Source organism: Panthera tigris, chromosome F2 (assembly GCF_018350195.1).
Source record: "Panthera tigris isolate Pti1 chromosome F2, P.tigris_Pti1_mat1.1, whole genome shotgun sequence".
NCBI lineage: Eukaryota > Metazoa > Chordata > Mammalia > Carnivora > Felidae > Panthera > Panthera tigris.
Window position 1 is genome coordinate 80,240,883 of NC_056676.1, and position 17,089 is coordinate 80,257,971.

Genomic DNA, 17,089 nt, shown 5'->3' on the forward strand with positions numbered 1-17,089 from the left:
CAGGCCTGCATGGGGACGGGGTCAGGGACCTCGGGGGACGGCCAGGCCTGAAACTGTGGAGGGACTGTGCCCGGCTGCGTGGGATCCCGTTGGCACTGACAGCTGGGGCTGTGGCCGCCCCCGGCCCTGTCCTGTGCGCTTTTCGTGACTGAGTTCACGATTCCTGACAGTGTCCTTGTGAGGCAGCTTCTGTGGTCCTTCCTCCTTGCAGATGAGGGGACAGGCACAGAGAATAAGTGCCCGTGGTCACCTGGTCAGTAGCAATCTTGCTGAGGAGCTGGGCTGCTGTGGGTACAGGGACAGGCAGTCAAGGCTCGGTCAAGGCGTGGGGGTAGGAGGGTCCCTCGGGTGGCCCCCGCTCCGTGAGGATCAGGCCGGAGCCCCAAGGCAGGAGCCAGGGGAGGGGAGGCTGGGCAGGTTGAGGTCTCCGGAACCCCAGTGGCCAGCTTTGAGGGTGGGCCAGGTGTGACTCAGGCAGCTCAGTGACGGGCGGTGCTGGGAAATGCCACATCTGAACCCCGTGTGCGACAGCTTAGGAAACTGAGGCACAGGATGGAGGGAGGTCTCTGCGAGGAACCCAAGGGGCTTAGCTCCAGGAATAGGGTGACCCCTGGCTCAGTAGTGCTGCCTGCATGCGGGGTACCCATGGGGTCAGGCTTCTCAGGACAGGGGGACGGAGGGGTGGCCGGCAGCCCCATGTGGGGGGCGGGAGAGGGTGGGCAGGCTGCCTGTTCCGGTGGGTGCTTCCCCTGTATTTCCGATCAGCTCCGTGCCTGGCACTGGGAGATGCTCAATAAATATTCGTACATGGGATGAATGAATGAATGCATGACCGTGTCCCTTCCCCCTCAGGGAGTCCTGAGGTCTGGAGTCAGAGCAGGGGAGCTTCAGGGGCATGCAGGTGGCTGAACACACTCAGAGCCCGCGCTGAGGTGGGGGATGGGCAGTGGGGGTGGGGGGTGGGGCTCCAGACAGAAGTGGGCAGTCCCTCACGTGCTGGATACACGGTGGCCGGTGTGGCGCCGTGTGATGTCACAGGCAGCCCGTCAGCGGTGGCCACACCTTCCAAGCCACAGAACTCCCCCATCCTTGTCCCCTGCTGGGAATGCCCAGGGGTGGGGGCGTGGACCGGGCTGGCCATTACCAGGGAGGTTCTTCTGGCACCTGCTGGGTGAGTCCCGTCTAGGCGACGGAGGCCTACGGTGGGCCTGCCAGGCTCCGGATAGCCACAGGGTCGAGGAGTCCCAGGATGCCCGGTCTGGCTCACCCGGCTGCCTGCCCACCCAGCCACTCTGTGCCCACCGTTCCTGACAGCTGGGGTGGAGCCCAGCAGGCTCACCCGAGCTCTTGGGGTGCCCACCTGCCTGCACGTGGGTCCCTGGTGGAGCTGCGGCCTGCCCACCCAGTGCTGGTGGCCGACGGTCCTCGAGGGCGGCCTTGGGGCCAGCTGCTTGGTTTGCTGAGCCAGCACCACACCCCCCGGGGCACCATCAAAGCCTCTGGTGTGATGAGGGGGGCCCAGCAAGGCTGAGGGGCAGCGGGCCAGCTCTGGGGAACCTTCTCGCTGGGCTCTCCTCCACCTCGCGATCCTGGCGGGTGGGACAGGTGGCCGCCCCCGTGGAAACCGAAGCCTGCTCTCCACGGCTCTGCCTCCATGTCGTCGCCTGGGTGCCCCGCGGTGACCGGCTTGGAGCTGGCACCGGCTCGGAAGGTGGCTTTCCTCCCTGGCAGTGTCTCCGTTTGTAGAGGAGGCCACGCGCCCCACAGAGGGCAGGCCCTGGCTCCGGGTCGCACGCGGGGGGGTGGGGGGTCAGGGCAGCGGGTCAAGCCCTGATGAGGCTCCAGGCGTCAGGAGCGTGCCGGTGCCCCTGCTGCTGGCCGGCTGCTGCAGGAAAGCCTTCCCCGGTCACCTGAGCCTCTGGCTCTGCCGTCGGAAAGGCCCACTGTGCTGGCTTACTCTGCTCAGAAGCTCTCCTCCTGTTGGTCCCCATCCCGGCTGTGGGCACTCGGCAGGCACTGGAGGCAGGAACCGGTTGTTGGGGTTGCTGCCTGAAGGCAAAGAGGCACTGCCAGGGAGTAGTAAGCTCCCTGTCGCTGGAGGTGTGCAAGCTGGGCATTAGGTGGCGTGCATGACCTTTGAGTTTCCCCTGGACCTCAGGGGGCTGAGATCCCGTGATGGGTTCTGGACATTTCTCACATCTGGACCTCCGCCCAGAACGCTGGGTCATTTGCTCCTTCCGTAAACAAGTGGGGAGCCCTCTTGGTGCCAGACGCCGTGCGGGAGGCAGGCTGGGCCTGGGACACTCTGCTCTGAAGGGCATGTGGCCGAAGGGAGAGTGGGCTGGACAGGGACGGCGGGGGAGGGGGAAGAGGGTAGCAGTGCTTGGTCAGTGAGGGCGGCTGGCCCCTCCGTGCTGCTGGGTGCAGGGGCGGGAGGGCTCGGGGAAGGTTTCCTGGGGGATCAGGGTGGGCTCGGCCTCTCGGGACCCCCCTGCTGGCCCCCCAGCAGCATGTGGACTTGGGCTGGCTCTGGGAGCCTTCCAGGAACGGCTCCTGCTCTGATAAAAATAGACTTCTCCGAAGGGCTTGGTGTTGTGCCAGCTGCCGCAGGTGCCCCCCCCCCCCCCCCCCCGCCCCCCGGCCTGGCAAGAGCGGGTGCCCCAGACAAGGGGGGAACCGTGCTGCTGGGCCCGGGTTTGCCTCCCGTGCGGCACGGGGCTCTCTGCGTCTTGGGTGAGGTATCGAGAGCGCGATGGGAACTTGTAAGGACAAGGAAGCAGACGAGGGTGGTAGAAACAGCCTGCCCGGGGGGCCCTTCTGCCCGAGGGCCAGAGCCGGCGTGAGCAGGGTCTTTGCGGTTCCGCTTGCTGGCTGTGTGACTTGGCGAGTTACTCAACCTCTCTGACCTGCTACGTTGTATCAGTACAGCGAGGCCCACGCGTCTTGCCCATGGGGTGCAGCGTCGGGCACAGCATCGGAGGGAGCAGACCTTCCGGAAGTGGCCAAGCTGGGATACCGGTGGTGGTGGGGGTGTCACTGGGCGCCCAGAGATGGCCTTCTGGAAGGTGCTGCTAGAAGTGAGGTGCTCAAGCATGTTGGTGCCGGACGGAGGCAGGAGGACAGGAGCCCTTGGCCTGGGGTCCTCGAGCTGTTGGGCGGGCCCCGGGCTCGGGGTGGGGGGGAGTGTGTGTACCTGTGTGTGGGGGCTCCTGTGGGGCCTTTGCACCCAGTACACAGTCTTCCTGCCTGCTTGCCTGGCTCAGGGGTGCGAGGAGGCCAGGGTCACGGGCATGGCTGGTGCTCTCGTCCCCAGTGTGGGGACAGCCTGCGGGAGTGGGGGGGGGGGGGGCTGTGTTCTGGGCAACCCCCCTCCCGCCCCTGCCCAGCCCCGAGGCTCTGACTGCTGACTGCAGGGGCCAGGCTGGCTGCTTAGCTGGGTTCCCAGTGAGGCGAGGCCTCCTGGGACCTGGTGTGCCAGGGCCGCCCGTCTCTTCTGGGGGCCTCTGGGCTGGCTGGGGCAGGTACGGCCTTGATGTGAGGCCAGCCTCCACTCTTGAGGCTCGAGGTCTGGGGAGCACTTGCCTTCCTTACGTGGTGCTCCCAGGAGGCGAAGCCAGGACCCTGCTGGTGGGGGTAGGCCGGGACACCCGGACGGTCTCACCTGGGAGCGTCACAGAGGGGCTCTCCTGAGGGGAGGTCTGCGCTGAGCGTTGGAGGATGAGGGGGACGTGGAGACAGCTCTCCGTGTGGCCTTGCGTGGGCTCCTAGCCCCCGTGCCTCAGTTTCCTCACCTGCACACACCAAGGGGGTGGGCTGGATGACAGCCCCCCACCCCCACCCCCCCAGCAGTGGTGAGGACTCTGGGAGGAACAGCAGTGTCCCGCACACAGCCAGGCCCTCAGGAAGTGGGAAAGCCCTCGGGGTGCAGTCCGGGTGCTGGGCAGGGGTCTGAGCAGGTCAGGCGAGGGGCTCGGCCCTCACCTTGTGGGCGTCCCTGCCCCACGGAGTGCCCCACCTGCAGGCCTTGGCCGGTGCCCAGGTCCCCTCCGGCGCCAGCCTGTGTAGTCCCCTTCCGCCGTGGGAATCCCTCCCGCGAGATGGGGCCCTGGGGAGCCCCAGAGGGTGCCGCAGAGGGCCGGCCGGCGCGGGGGTGACGGGCTTGGGCTCCCGCGCACGGCAGAAAGCAGGCGCCTCGGCAGGGGCCCCGCCTCGCAATGGTCAGCCGCCCTCCCCTCTGCTTGCATTTCCCCTTCCTCCTGCCGCTTCCTCTCCCCTGCTCGGCCCTCCGCAGCCCCTTTGTTCGCCCGGGCACGCTGGCCGCCCCACCGTTATATTTAGGCGGCAGGTGTGGGAGCCACAGCAAGTCGGGTGGCCCTCCTGGGCACCAGCCGTCGCGCCCACGTGATGCCCGGGAGCTATAAATAGCTCCGGGCCGCGGGGCGCCCAGCATCCCGGGGAGGCCGACGAGCCCCGAGCTCCGAGCTCCCAGCTCCGGGTCTCGGCCTCCGCGCCCTGCCCGGCCCGCGCACGGATGGAGGCGGCGGCGGGACGCCTGCGCGCGCGCGCTTGAGCCGGGGTGAGCCGGTGCTGGCGGGGGGCGTGCCGGGAGGACCTCAGCGGCACCCCGGGGAGTGGGCCCGCACCCCTGGAACCAGCTCCCCCCTCCCCCCGCGCCTCGGGGCTCACGCAGCACCGGACGTGGTGGCCCCCACCCAAGACCCTACGGGATCTGCCGGGTCCCAGCCCTGCTCCCACACTTCTGCTTTACTTCTGGGACCTCGGCTGAGCTCTAATCCTCTCGAATTGCCCCACATTGGGCAGGGGCCTGGGTCCAGAGGGGCTGGCCCTCGCCGAAGCGGATGCAAACTGGGCAGGCTGTGACCAGGAATGAGGGCTGTAGCCTCCCTGAATCTCTTAGAACCGGGGTGGAGGTTGGTTCTTGCCTCCTAGACTGACCGAGAAAACCCACAGAGCCTGTCTGGTCAGGGCCCGGAGACCATCCTGCCTTCTCTCCCTGGCCCGGTTACTCATCTGCAAACAGGGACGACCACATGGTCCCCTAACTGGTCTCCAGCGGACGACCGCTGTGAACGCTCAGAGGGTTCAGTGCCGGCAGGTGGGGGGAGGCCGGCTGGGTCCCACGAGCTCGGGTGTGGGGCCACTGGCAGGAAGGCCCATGGGGAGACACCCAGCTACCAGCAGGGCTCTTGCCTCATGGTGGTGGGCGTGGGGAATGGTTGCTGGAGAACTTGGTCGCCCCTGCCTAGGGGCCCTGGGGCCTCACTGAGGGGGTGTGGCTGGGAGGAAGGGCCTCTCCCTGGGGGGATGGCCACAAGGCCTGGTTGAGCTTTGTGGGAGCACCTGGGGCAGCAGGGGTGAGGCATCGCTGCCTGCTCCCCGCTGGGAGTGGGGGACCCAGACTCTGCACAGACCCCACCCCAGCCTGGGCAGTGATCGTCCGACCTCAGCCCAGACCCGTGACCCCATTCTAGCCTATATGCTGCTGCCTGTTCCCAGCCAGTCTAACCCCTCAGCTCTGCCAGTCGGGGACAACTTCAGGCTCAGGTGGATGGTAGTGTGGCCTTTCCCTGCCCAGCAGCCTTCAGCCCTGAGGACCTGTTCGGGGATCCTAGGCAGCAGGGCTGGGCCCTATGCTGGGGTCTCCCCGGGTGCCCAGAGGCCGGGGGCAGTGAGGGGGCAGGTCAGCCCCTCAGGGAGAGGCTTGTAACCCTGTGGTTCTTCGGGCCTTTTTTCTTCTTTCTTTCTGGTAAACACACACACACACACACACACACACACACACACACACACTCGGGAACATCCTGCTGCCCCAGGAGGAACAGGTGTTTGTGTGTTCAGGGCGCCCGCGGCTCTCTCCTTCCTCACCTGCACTCCAAGCGGAGGCTTGTGCTGGGACAGCTCAGGTTTGGGGCCGCGGCTTCCTTCCCTCTGCCTTTCTCCCCCTCCGGGGACACTCCCCATTCGGCCCTCCTACGGCCATGGCACAGGACCGAGTGTGAGGTGTGGCACCTGCCCTAAGCCTGGGGACACCTTTCCTGTCCGGGGGCCCAGGCCTTGGGCCCTTGCCGCACCTAGGCCGAGCCCCCATGGGCTCAGCTTGCCTGGCGGACGGCTGGAGAAGGGGGTGCTGGGACGGGGGCAAAGGTAAGAGGTGCTGGGTTGGGGAATGGAGGGCCTGCCCAAGTGAGCAGATAGGGTGCGGCCGGTGGGGCTGGGGCCACTCCCAGTGGCCGGAGGGGTCCGATGACCACTGGGTCACAGCCTGAGGGGCTTCAGGGGCATCTTGTATAACCCCTCATTGTGCAGATGGAGAAACTGAGGTCATTGGTGTGCCCGCGGTGTCCCAGCCCGTGTGGGGGGGTGGGGGTGGGGGTGGGGTTGGGTGCTCCTGCTGGGACCCCAGCCCAGGAACTTTGGGGCCCAGGGAGGGAGAGAGGGGTGGGTGGTGGTGCTCGATGGTGGTCTCTGTGGCCCGGCCGCTTCCCTCCCTGCGGCCATCGCAGTGTGACCCACTCCTGGCCACCTGCGCGGTCACACCTTGGCAAGCGTCTCGTAGCCAGCTGGCCCTTTGGCCGCTGTGGTCTGCCTCTGCTTCTCCAGCTCCCCGCGGGCAGAGCCCGGTTTGTTTACTCCCGCGCCCGGCCAGCCCTGTGGGTGAGCGGTGGAGACAGTGGAGGGGTGGAGGTTCCCATGGGGCACCCGTGAGACATGTTTAAGGTGGTTTGCAGCTGTGAGCCGGGCCGCAGTCCTCTCTCCCCACTGTTTTTCCCGGTCACTTTGGCACCCACGCCTGAGCCCCTTTCCCTGGGGACTGGCCGCCCCGGAATGATCTGGGCTCAGAAATTCCACAGAGGCCCGGGATTCCACAGAGCAGTGTGGCTGGGGTGGGGGTGGGGTGTCTGCTGGTCAGCAGAGGGGCACCCAGGCTGGAGGGGGGGCAGCCTCTGTTGCTATGCAGACGGCCCTGAAATCTGCACACGGGGTTAGAGCCCACTCGTGCGGCGTGTGTCCCTGGGATCCCTCCCTCCGTCCCTTTTCACTCTACGCCGGTGGCGGTCGGGGCTGTGCGCCAGACCTGGTGGGAGCTGTCGGTCCTTGTGATCCCAGGTGGGGGAAGCTGAGGGCGGAGGGTCACTCGCTCAGCACGGTCCTGCGGCAGGGCCCCAGGGAAGCATTGTCTCCCTCGCCGGGGTGGGCAGACTTGCACGTCTCAAGGAGACGGGGGCTCCCGGTGACGCCCTTTTCTGTTCGTTTCTTCTCCTGCAGACGTTAGCCTGCTGCTGAGCGGCCTGGGATTTATGGAGAGGACCTCGGGGGGGCAGCTCTGAATTCTGCCCGGGCCCAACATCGCCGCGACGCCTGCTGCCGAGGGGGCCTGCGCGCCTCTGGCCCTCACCATTGCCCTCGCCCGCCGATGTTCCCTGCTGTCCGGCCCAGGGCCGGCTGTGCCGCCTGAGCCCCCGGGCGCCCTCCAGGACTCGCAGTACCCCGATGGGGTAACGTGACAGAGGCCCTGTGTGTCAGAGCCGCCCGCCCCCGCGGCCGCCGCCCGCCCCCACCGCCGGTCCAGTTCAAGTTTGGTTTTCCTTCGGCCCTTGAGGGTCTGGGGCCCGCCTTTGAGCGCAGGGGGCCGCTTGCCTGTCCACCGATGCAGAGGGGGCGTCCCCAGAGGCAGGCAGTGCTGGACGGAGCCACGGCGGCCCATTCGCTCCGGGCTTTTTAAAGTTTTCTTCGCTGGGCTTTTGGTTGCCCTTATTTTTACTTTTGCTTCTCTGGGGCCCGTGTCTTTCCTTTGCTTTGTAAGGAGCCGGACTCTGCTACTCAGCCCTTCCGCCTCCGAGGTGTTTGCAAAGCATCTGTGCGGCTGGGGCGGGTTTGCAAGGGGTTTTCTGTGTCTCAATCAAGCCCAGGGATCTCGGTCTCCTCGGGCTGTGTGGGGGGGCAGGCGGGGGCTTCTCCACTGCAGACCCCAGCCCCGTGCGGCCCCTCCCTGGGCCCCGCCCGGTCCTCGGAGGAGCATGGCCCGGATGAACCGGCCGGCCCCCGTGGAGGTGAGTTACAAGAGGATGCGTTTCCTGATCACGCACAACCCCACCAATGCCACGCTCAGCACCTTCATTGAGGTAGGTGGGGCCCGGTGGGGTGTCCGCACGCCTCCCGAGAGCCGGCGGGGGGTGGGGAGCGGTGGACTTCGAGCCGTCAACCCACGCACTGCCTTGGGGAGCAAAACTGTGGCCCCGGTTATAGGGCCCCAAGCGGGAGCCCCGAGTGTCCTGGGGAGCTCGGTGGGAGGGCAGTCCTGGGGTCGGCAGCTCCCTGGAGGCCTGCAGGGCAGGACGGTGTAGGGCAGGGGGTAGGTGCTCCGTGCTGTGTAAATAGAGGCAGGCCCAGAGGTAGGAGAAGCGGGCATCACGCCCTCAGGACAGCGCCTGCGCTGGAGCAGAGGCTGCACGGGAAGGAGGAGGGAGGGGTCCCGATGTGGGAAGTGGCTGTGGAAACAGCTCGAGGCAGGCAGCGAGGCCCACGGCGGCAGGTGGAGTGAAGTTCCATGGCCAGCCCAGGCTGCAGGAAGCCTGCTGGCTCTTAGGGAGCCCTTGGGTTAGGACCGGCGGGACCGGAGGCTTCAGCGTGAAGATCTGTGGGAGAAGGGGCTGGGTAAGGGTCTGAGCTGACCACAGGAGGAGTGGGTCAGGCCACATGTTGGCGTGACCAGAGGTGTTTGCAGAGCTGTGCATGGGTCTCAGACCCTCCTCCCTTCCCTCTGTGAGAGCCGCCCCCACCCCATGGTGCTTGTCATAATGAAACAGGGGCCTGGGCAGGAGAGGACCCGAAACACTGTATAGAGGGAGGCAGTGGGCGCCCTGCCATCAGGGGCCTGGGCCTGGACACTGCCAGGGGCCCTGCAGACGAGGGCTGCCCCTCTTCACAGCTGACACCCTTGAGGTAATAGCAGGACGTGGGGAAAGACTCAGCCCAGGACTCGGCACAGGACCCAGCCTGGGGTCAGGGTCTGTGTGTGACCGGGGTCAGGGCCTAGAGTTGCCACTCTAGGGGGCAAGGTCGTCTGTGGTGAGGGTCAGGGCTCAACCCTGGGCTGTGTGGCAGCCCCTTTGCCACACGCACAGAGGAATTCGGAGGTGGCCCTATGGCCTCCGGGCCCTGTCCACCTTCCTGTGCCCCCCCCATTCTCAGAATCGCTGTCCTGCCTCATTGTGTCCAGTGTCCCTACCGCACGATGAGCAAGGTCTAGCAGATGGATGACTCGTCACTGCTCCCAGAATAGCTCTGGAGCAGGTGTGGTGGGAGTAGCCCCTGCTCGTGGCCCCCGTGGAGCAGACCCCCCGCGTAGAGGATAAATATAAACAGCCTGGCTGTGAACTGCCTTGACCTTTCCTCTGGTAGCCTGGGGCTTCCCCGCCGCTGGTGCCCGGGGTCTTGCCTCCCGGCCGCCATCCGAGCAGGTGCCGGCCCTGTGCACCGTGAGGTCCCCCGCCTGCTGAGGCCTGCCCCTCAAGAGTCCGAAGGCCCTCGTGTGGGGTCCGGCTGTGCCCTCAACTGGACCCGTCCACGAGAGCCTGGCCAGGAGGGCAACTCAGAGTGGGGACCATGCAGGGCCACATGCGGACCACAGTGTCCTGTCCCTGCTTGGGGACCCAGGAGCTTTGTCTGGAAAGTGCTGGTACGGGGTGGGGGCGAGGGGGGGTTCCTGAGCACCCAGGATGATGGCAGAGATGTGCTGGGAGGCCAGGCTCATGGCTGGTTAGCCGCGATTGCAACGAGGGTAGGTGGGGACACCCTGCCCTCACCGGGTGGGCTCAGGGACCCTCGCCCAGAAGCATCAGGAAAGCCTCTTCTACCCACAGCAAGTCGTTGGGCCTGAAAGGCCACCCTAGTGGTTACTCTTGGCATCGGCCTTTCTGTTTTGTTGCGGGGGGGCCGCGGCCCTGCCCTGGGGGCCACAGACAGGGGGTACCCACCCCAGACCCCTCAGCCCCAGCCCGGCCTGCCTTCGTCCTCCCTCCCTGCCAGGACCTGAAGAAGTACGGGGCCACCACCGTGGTGCGGGTGTGCGAAGTGACCTATGACAAGGCCCCTCTGGAGAAGGACGGCATCACCGTGGTGGTGAGAGTCTTGGGGCCCCGGTGGTGCTGCTGCTGTCCTGGGGGGGAGGTGGGTGGATGGGGCCGGCCTGCACTGTGAGCTTGCCATGAGGTGGGCCTGCAGGGCCTCGCTAGGGCCACCTGTCCCCCCACCCAGGCGTGCTGGCGCCTGGGCCACGTGGCGTTTGGGCACATGTCCAGAGAGGCCCTGGCCAGTGGGGCCCTCGAGGCAGGAGCACGCGCCCCGTGCGTGTCCACAGGCATAGCTCATGTTGCCAGACCCTCCTGGGTCTGCCTGGGCTGCCGGCCACCCCCCGCCCCCCACTGTCACTGCACGGCAGCCCCCGCGTGGGGCTCTGTCATGGAGAAACTGAGGCTCGGGTCAGTCACCGTCTGAGGCACAGCCAGAAGGTGCCAGAGCTGGGACCACGTGGGGGGGCACCTTCAGGATAGCACCCCACCCCCATCAGGTGGCGGGCGGGCGGGAACGAGGCCTCACCCTGCAGGGGTCCGAGCAGGGTGGGACAACCGGGGGTCCCACGGGCTCCGTGCCGGCTCCTCCGTGTCCGGGCCGCCTGGGGGCTCATCTCGGGCTTGTCGGTGTGGGAACCGTATGGTGAGGAGGGTAGGGCGGGCACTCCTGTGTGGCCCGTGGAGAAGCCATCCACGGAGGCCCAGGGGAGGGAGCCTTGGGGCTGTTTCTTTGGTCCCTTGGTCCCGGGGACCCGAGTCCAGGCGCAGGAAGGGACGACCGTGCTGCCACACGCCTGTGGGTCAGGCCACATGTATATGGCGCGTCCCCTAGCGCAGGGCTGCCCAAGGCATGGGGTGGCGGGGTGGGGGCAGCTCTGGGTCCCGTGGCCTCGGCCTGGATCCTCGCCAGAGGATCCCTTAGTTACTAGCTTCCCCTCAGCGAGCCGCCTCCCGGTCCACCTCGGGGGGCCCATGCGGATTCACCTTTGGTGCCCGAGGAGCGGTTCCCCTCTGCCCCGCGTGAATCTCCTTCACTGGGACCTAAGTATCTCTGTCTTCACGGCAGTGCCCTGGGCTGGGCCCTTGCTCCGGAGGCTCCCCACCTCTTCTAGAGCGCTCGGGGAGGTGGGCAGCACAGCTAATTTTTCGAAACCAAATTAATCCCTGAACATCTGGAGAGGGCCCAGCTGTCACTGTTCTGGAATCCAGCTCCCAGAACAATGGGTCTCACCCCTCTGCCCTCTCTTCACTCCTTCCTGGTAGCTGGGCTGGGCCTGCTTTGTGCGCCTGGGCTGGGAGCTGGGGACACAAAGAGGCACCTGTCAGGCACATTTGTAGTCTACGCCCCTTGGGCCTGCCCACCCAGAGTCGCTCAGGCTGTGACCCTGGAATGAGAGCGTGGGCTGACAGGGAGGGGACATAGTCACCGTGCTTGGGAAAGGGAAGGATGGGGTGTTCAGGGAAGGCTTCCTGGAGAAGGGGACATCTTCTTGGAGCAGACAGGATGAGGAACCCCTCCGTGGGGACTGCCTGCCTGGCCAGCTTCCTGCCCTCTGGGGCCTGCTGCCCCTCCCCTTCGTGGGGTCCCTCTGTGCTTCTCAGAGAGACGACCTTGTCCGAGCCACGGGCTGGCTGGCCCCAGGGGCCTCTAGCCTCACCGGCTGCTGCCCTCTGCAGGACTGGCCGTTTGACGACGGGGCGCCCCCACCTGGCAAAGTGGTGGAGGACTGGCTGAGCCTACTGAAGGCCAAGTTCTGTGATGACCCTGGCAGCTGTGTGGCCGTTCACTGCGTAGCCGGCCTGGGACGGTGAGCCAGCGGGCGCAGGGTGGGGCTCACGGGGACGTGGGAATCCCGAGGTCCACCTTGATCTCGGACGTGGGTGCTGGGCCCACATCACATGTGACCACGGGGTGGGAGTCCCTCCCCAAGTCTGATCCCTCTCCCTGCTGCTGGGTTGCAACTTTGTCCCTGTACTCGAGCCGGAAGGAGCTGCCACCCGCCCCCCTCCCCGACCCAAAAACCCATCCCAACAGCCACGTATGACTGTAGTGACCCGGGCAGTGGCCCCCCGGTTTCAGGGCGAGGGCTGGCAAGCGGGGTTGGTGGCAAGTATCAAGCCCTCATCCCAGGCCAGATGCACGCCCTGCGCTTTGCTCACCCTCTGGCTCTCCTGCATGTTTACACGTGGGGAGCCTGAGGCTCAGAGAGGGTGACTGGCCCACCTGGGGCTGCACAGCAGGTGGTGGGGCTGAGCTGCTGCCCGTGCCCTCCACAGAGGGGAGGTGCTGGACAGCTTTTTGGTGGATGTGAGGGTGAAGGCATCGCTCTGCGCCCTCGGCAGGCGGCCCGTCGGGGGAGGGGTGGGGTGCTGAGGCTTGACCCAGCCCCGGGTCTGTCCCCAGGGCTCCGGTCCTCGTGGCACTGGCTCTCATCGAGAGCGGAATGAAGTACGAAGACGCCATCCAGTTCATCCGACAGTGAGTGGCCGGGGGTGGGGGTCGGGGTGCAGGCCAGTTGGTGTGCATTTGGGGGTCTGGGTTTAGGGGGTCCTTATCCTGGACTCCCCACCCTTGCCGGCAGGCACTCCCAGCCCTTGGCCACAGGGTGACCTCCGAGATGCCCCCAGTCCCACGCAGCCTCATTCTGTAGTATCGACTCATTTGTGAGGGCCCTGCAGCCAGGCCACGTGCCCCAGTGGGGACCGGTCCCTGTGTGCGGCCCCTGGAGCTGGGGGTGTGGGGTGAGGAGGGGCCCCAGGCCCTGTGGTCCATGGCCGTGTGAATGCGGACAGGCTGTGGCACCCGGCAGGTCCAAAGCCCAGCGACTCAGCACAGCTTAAACTCATCCTTCACGCATATGGCCCTTGGACGTGGTTACAGGGGGCTCTGCTCAGGGAGCCTGGGCCCCCAGGGGGGCAGCCCTTCTCCAGCGATGCCTGTCTCGGGGCCGGAGGGGCTCTGGAAGCTTTGCCTGCAGAGTCTCCTGCACTCCGATTTTGTGGGCCCCAGCAAGCGCGTGGCGACGCCTGAGGTCGTGGGTGGGTGGGGACGGTTGACTTCCTGAAGTGCTTGGTGGGCAGCCTTAGGGGTTCCCCATGTCCTGTCATCTGAGGCCCTCACTCCCTTCCTGGCTGCAGGGCTGCCCGGGCGTCACCCTGTGACCCTGTAGGAGCCCGTGGCCTGGGGGTGGGGTGGTACCAGGTAAACGAGGAGGGCGGGTACCATGGGGGGACAGGGCTCGGGAGCTAGCCTGCAGGAGGTGACCCCAGGCCAGGTGAATACTGGTAGCAGCGACAGCAGATACGGGAAGGGTGACATCAGCACTGGGAAGGGCCCGGGAAGGGCCCGGAGGTGAGGCGAGCTCTGCCTGGAGCTCCCCGGGGCTGGGCAGGTGCTGAGCGTGCCCCCTGACCCCACCCCATCCCGTCTCCCCAGGACCCTGGGGCTGGCTGGGCAGGTGCTGAGTGCCCCCCCCCCCACTGACCCCACCCCTGTCCTGTCTCCCCAGAAAGCGGCGTGGAGCCATCAACAGCAAGCAGCTCACCTACTTGGAAAAATACCGGCCAAAGCAGAGACTGCGGTTCAAAGAACCTCACACACACAAGACCAAGTGCTGCGTCATGTAGCCCAGGGCCTCCGAGCAGGGGCTCCGCGCCCGCTGCCGCCTCACCTCCTCTCCCGGCACCTCGGCACCCCTGTGTCCCCTGGGCCCAGCTCGCCCTGCGTGCCCTCTGCCGTCTCTTCCCGTCTGGTCATCCCTGTGTCTCCGTCTGCCCGTGTCTACCACTTTGCAGACCTGCCCTTCCCTGTGTCTCTGTGCCCTGCGTCTCTGCGTCTGGGTCCCGGAGCCCCGTCTCTCTCTGCGTCTCTGGGTGTCTCTGCCTCTCCCCGAGTCTGATGTCTCTCTCTTCCTGGCTCTGTGCCTGCAGCTCTCTCTCTGTCTGAGGCTTAGCTGGGGCGCCCCGGCCCGGCCCTCCCACACTGTCCCCTGGGCAGCTTTCCTCTCAGGCTCATTTGTTAGGGGGCAGGTGTATTTTTTAGCCACTGGGCCTGACCCCTCCTCCATCCTGACCTGTTCTTGGCACTTTCAGTTACTGGGTCTGGAGACTGTCAGATGTCCTGGACACCGAAGGCAATAAAATAGGACTCTGTGGCTGTGTGTGCGTTGAACGTGGGGTGCGGGGCCGGGCAGGGTGGGGGGCGCCTTGGGAGACTGGGTGGGGCCCCTGGAGGCCACTGCCCACCCCCTGACCCTGACGCCTTCCTGCTGGCGGCACTGGGGCTCCCCCTGGTGTCTGTGCTGGGTCCCTGCGCTCCCTGGATTAGGGGCCCGGGACGCGTCCCTGATCCAGCAGAGTGAGCACCTCTCTGATGTGGCCTGTGTGGGGCCCTGCCCAGTTGCCTTGACATTTTGGGGGGGGTGGCAAGGCCGGGTCACCAGGGCTGCTCCTCTGCAGGACAGACGGGGACTCGGTAATTCCTCAGGGCCTCGTGTCCAGTGGGGCGGCTGCTCCTGCCCCTACCACGTGCCCTCGTTTCAGCCTCAGAGGCCGGGAGAAGGGTGCAGGCGGTGTGGCCACTTGGCTGAGGTGGAGGGACGCCCCATGCCATCAGCGCAGGGTGGGGAGAGGAGGCCACAGGGACACGGGGTGAGTGAGTCTGAGTGCACAAGAGGCGGAGGCCGGGGCCTGCCTGGGATTGCCGTGCTCAGGTCTCCCAGAGCTGGGGGCCCCTGCCTGGCTGAGGAAAGGGGCACGGCCAGAGGAGGGGCCCAGGGCTGGCCCGGCTGGCGGGTGTGGAGCGTCTGGGGGTGGTCTGTGCCCGGCAGGTGCTGGGAGCCACCTGTGGATACCACCCAGAGGCCTTCACGGATGGCATTTCTCCCAGTTGCTGGGACCCAGTGCCCATTTTAGGGGTCACAGCCCCGGGCCTGGCATCCAGGCCGCCCCGTCCTTGCGTCTGCCTGGCCTGAGACTCCCTCCATCCCACTCTGGGATGGGTCCGTGGGGGAGGGCTTACCTAGCTGTCCGGATGTCACCCCTTGTCTGCTTCCCAGGTTGGAGGCACACCCAGGAAGGGCAACGTCAGGGCCTTGGCACAGATTCGCATCCTTGGAGGCGGGCGTCCCCTGCTAGGGACCATCCCACTAGTACTCGAACAACAGGCCCCGGTGAGGGGGGCGGTCTCTGGGGGCTGCTCCCTTCTGGGGGACCAGGGGTGTGGCCAGCAGGGACACAGGCCCAGTCCCTCAGTCTCCCCACTGGCCTGGCAGTGAACGGTTGCCACTGGTGTCATTAATAGGGCACCGCCTGTGTGCCTGGCTCTGTAGAGCCCAGCTGCCCTGCTAGGTAGGAGTTGGGACCCTCCCTGGTCCCAGGCTCAAGGCTTGCCTGGCACCGTTGGCTCCAGGAACCCACCGGGTCCAGGCCCACCCAGCTCCAAGCTTTCTTTCCCTGAAGCAGACTTCCCGGAGGAGGGTGTGCAGGGGCCAGGCGGTGAAGGGGGTGGGTGAACCCAGGGAAGGTCCCCCTTTTAGGGGAGATCGCACCCGTGCCCAGAGACCACACCCACCAGGCTGGAACTAGGGGACCCTGTAACCCGCTCCGTGGTCCCTAAGGAGCACATCCCCCATGCCCAGCCAGGGGGTTGGAGCACCCAGGGAGACCCGTGCACAGGATGAGAGTTGTGAAAGGGAGAGCCACCCCAAAGTCGCTCCTCAGGGGGCTTTATTCAGAGATGGACCGACGGGTAGGATGGGGGCCGCAGACCCCAGCCCTCTCTGGGCTCCTGGGTGGAGAGGGGCCCCCGGCTCTATCAAATGGAACACACCTGAGAAGGCTAGTAAATGCGTGCTCCAGGAAGGTCGCTGTATTTTTTTGACGCACCATCCAAGTTTTGGGGCCCCCTCTGTGCCAGCCCTGTGCACCCGCATCCCTGCCCCAGGGCGCTCACAGTCGGGGGGGGGGGGTGGGGTGAGACAGCCTGGGAGTTTGGTGCAAGGGTTGGGGGGGGCGGCTCAGGCTCAAGGTGGGCTGAGGAGGGGCTGAGAAGGGGGCTCCCTCTGGGGGGGACATGCAGGCTGGTCCTCGAAGGATGGGGCAGTGTGGAGGCCCCTGGGGGAGGAGTGGGGGAGGTGCTCCGGATGGAAGGAGCTTCCTGAGCAAAGGTGTGGAGGGGCTGTGTGCGCACTTGAGAGACAGGGTAGGTGGGTGGCCGGCTGGTCGAGTGGGGGGTCCTGAGAGACTGCCTGGGACTCAGGCCCTAGGAGGAACTTTGACAGACCGGGGAAAGGCCCATCTGCCCATTTCACATGTGGGAAAACCAAGGCTGAGAAGGGAGGGCCTGGCTGAAGGCCAGGCTGGTCTCCAGGTGGCTGCATGGGAGGTGGGGGTGCTCGCCAGAAGGACCATCTTTGGACTCAGTCCTGTGAGGGGTCCGGGGAGGGAGGTTCTTTCTACCCATTTTACAGATGGAATAGCTGAGGCTCAGAGAGCTGAGACCCTTGCTTCGGGCCATACACAGCTCACCCAGGCCCCGCTGGGAAGGTCTGGCTCTGGCCCAGCCCTGACTGGACTCCGGAGGCAAGGGGTCATGGTGGAGGGAGACCCTGAGTCACCTGGACTGAGGGAGACCAGCCAAAGGACCGTTTCCCCACGGCCCGCTCCTCAGTGACTATTAAGCTCCAAACCAGAGACAAACTGAGGACTCAGGGGTGGGGGTGGGGGGGCCTTGGTAAACGGCTCCATTCCACGGTGCCTGCCCTTGGACAACCTCCTCAGTACTCAGACCCTGGCGGACCATGGCTCCACCTGACGTGGACTCCACCTGATTTCCGCTAGCTGTCATTTGCAGGACCCTGCACAGACTTCACAGTTTGCCTCTGGGATACCTGGTCTGCCCCCTCTACTCTAGGCCTGCCCCTGTTCCCTAGTCCTGCCGGTGTCCCGTGGGCTTGCCTCGGTCCTCTGGGGTCACGAGACGGCGGGCAGGGAGC

The 17,089-nt window shown here is 66.2% G+C and overlaps 1 protein-coding gene across 1 annotated transcript; it reads left to right on the top strand.

Moving 5' to 3' along the window:
- Positions 1 to 7,953: 7,953 nt before the first annotated feature.
- Positions 7,954 to 14,248, top strand: PTP4A3 (protein tyrosine phosphatase 4A3). The gene is made up of 5 exons (XM_042973443.1): positions 7,954 to 8,144; positions 10,051 to 10,143; positions 11,772 to 11,902; positions 12,499 to 12,573; positions 13,604 to 14,248. Exons 1-5 carry the CDS (start codon positions 8,040 to 8,042, stop codon positions 13,719 to 13,721), a joined length of 522 nt encoding a protein of 173 aa, XP_042829377.1. The 5' UTR covers positions 7,954 to 8,039; the 3' UTR covers positions 13,722 to 14,248.
- Positions 14,249 to 17,089: the final 2,841 nt, after the last annotated feature.

Coding starts and splice junctions, on each gene's coding strand:
- PTP4A3 (XM_042973443.1), top strand. CDS start 8,040: ATGGCCCGGATGAACCGGCCGGCCCCCGTGGAGGTGAGTTACAAGAGG. Junction 8,145..10,050: donor CGCTCAGCACCTTCATTGAG/GTAGGTGGGGCC, acceptor CCTCCCTGCCAG/GACCTGAAGAAGTACGGGGC. Junction 10,144..11,771: donor AGGACGGCATCACCGTGGTG/GTGAGAGTCTTG, acceptor TGCCCTCTGCAG/GACTGGCCGTTTGACGACGG.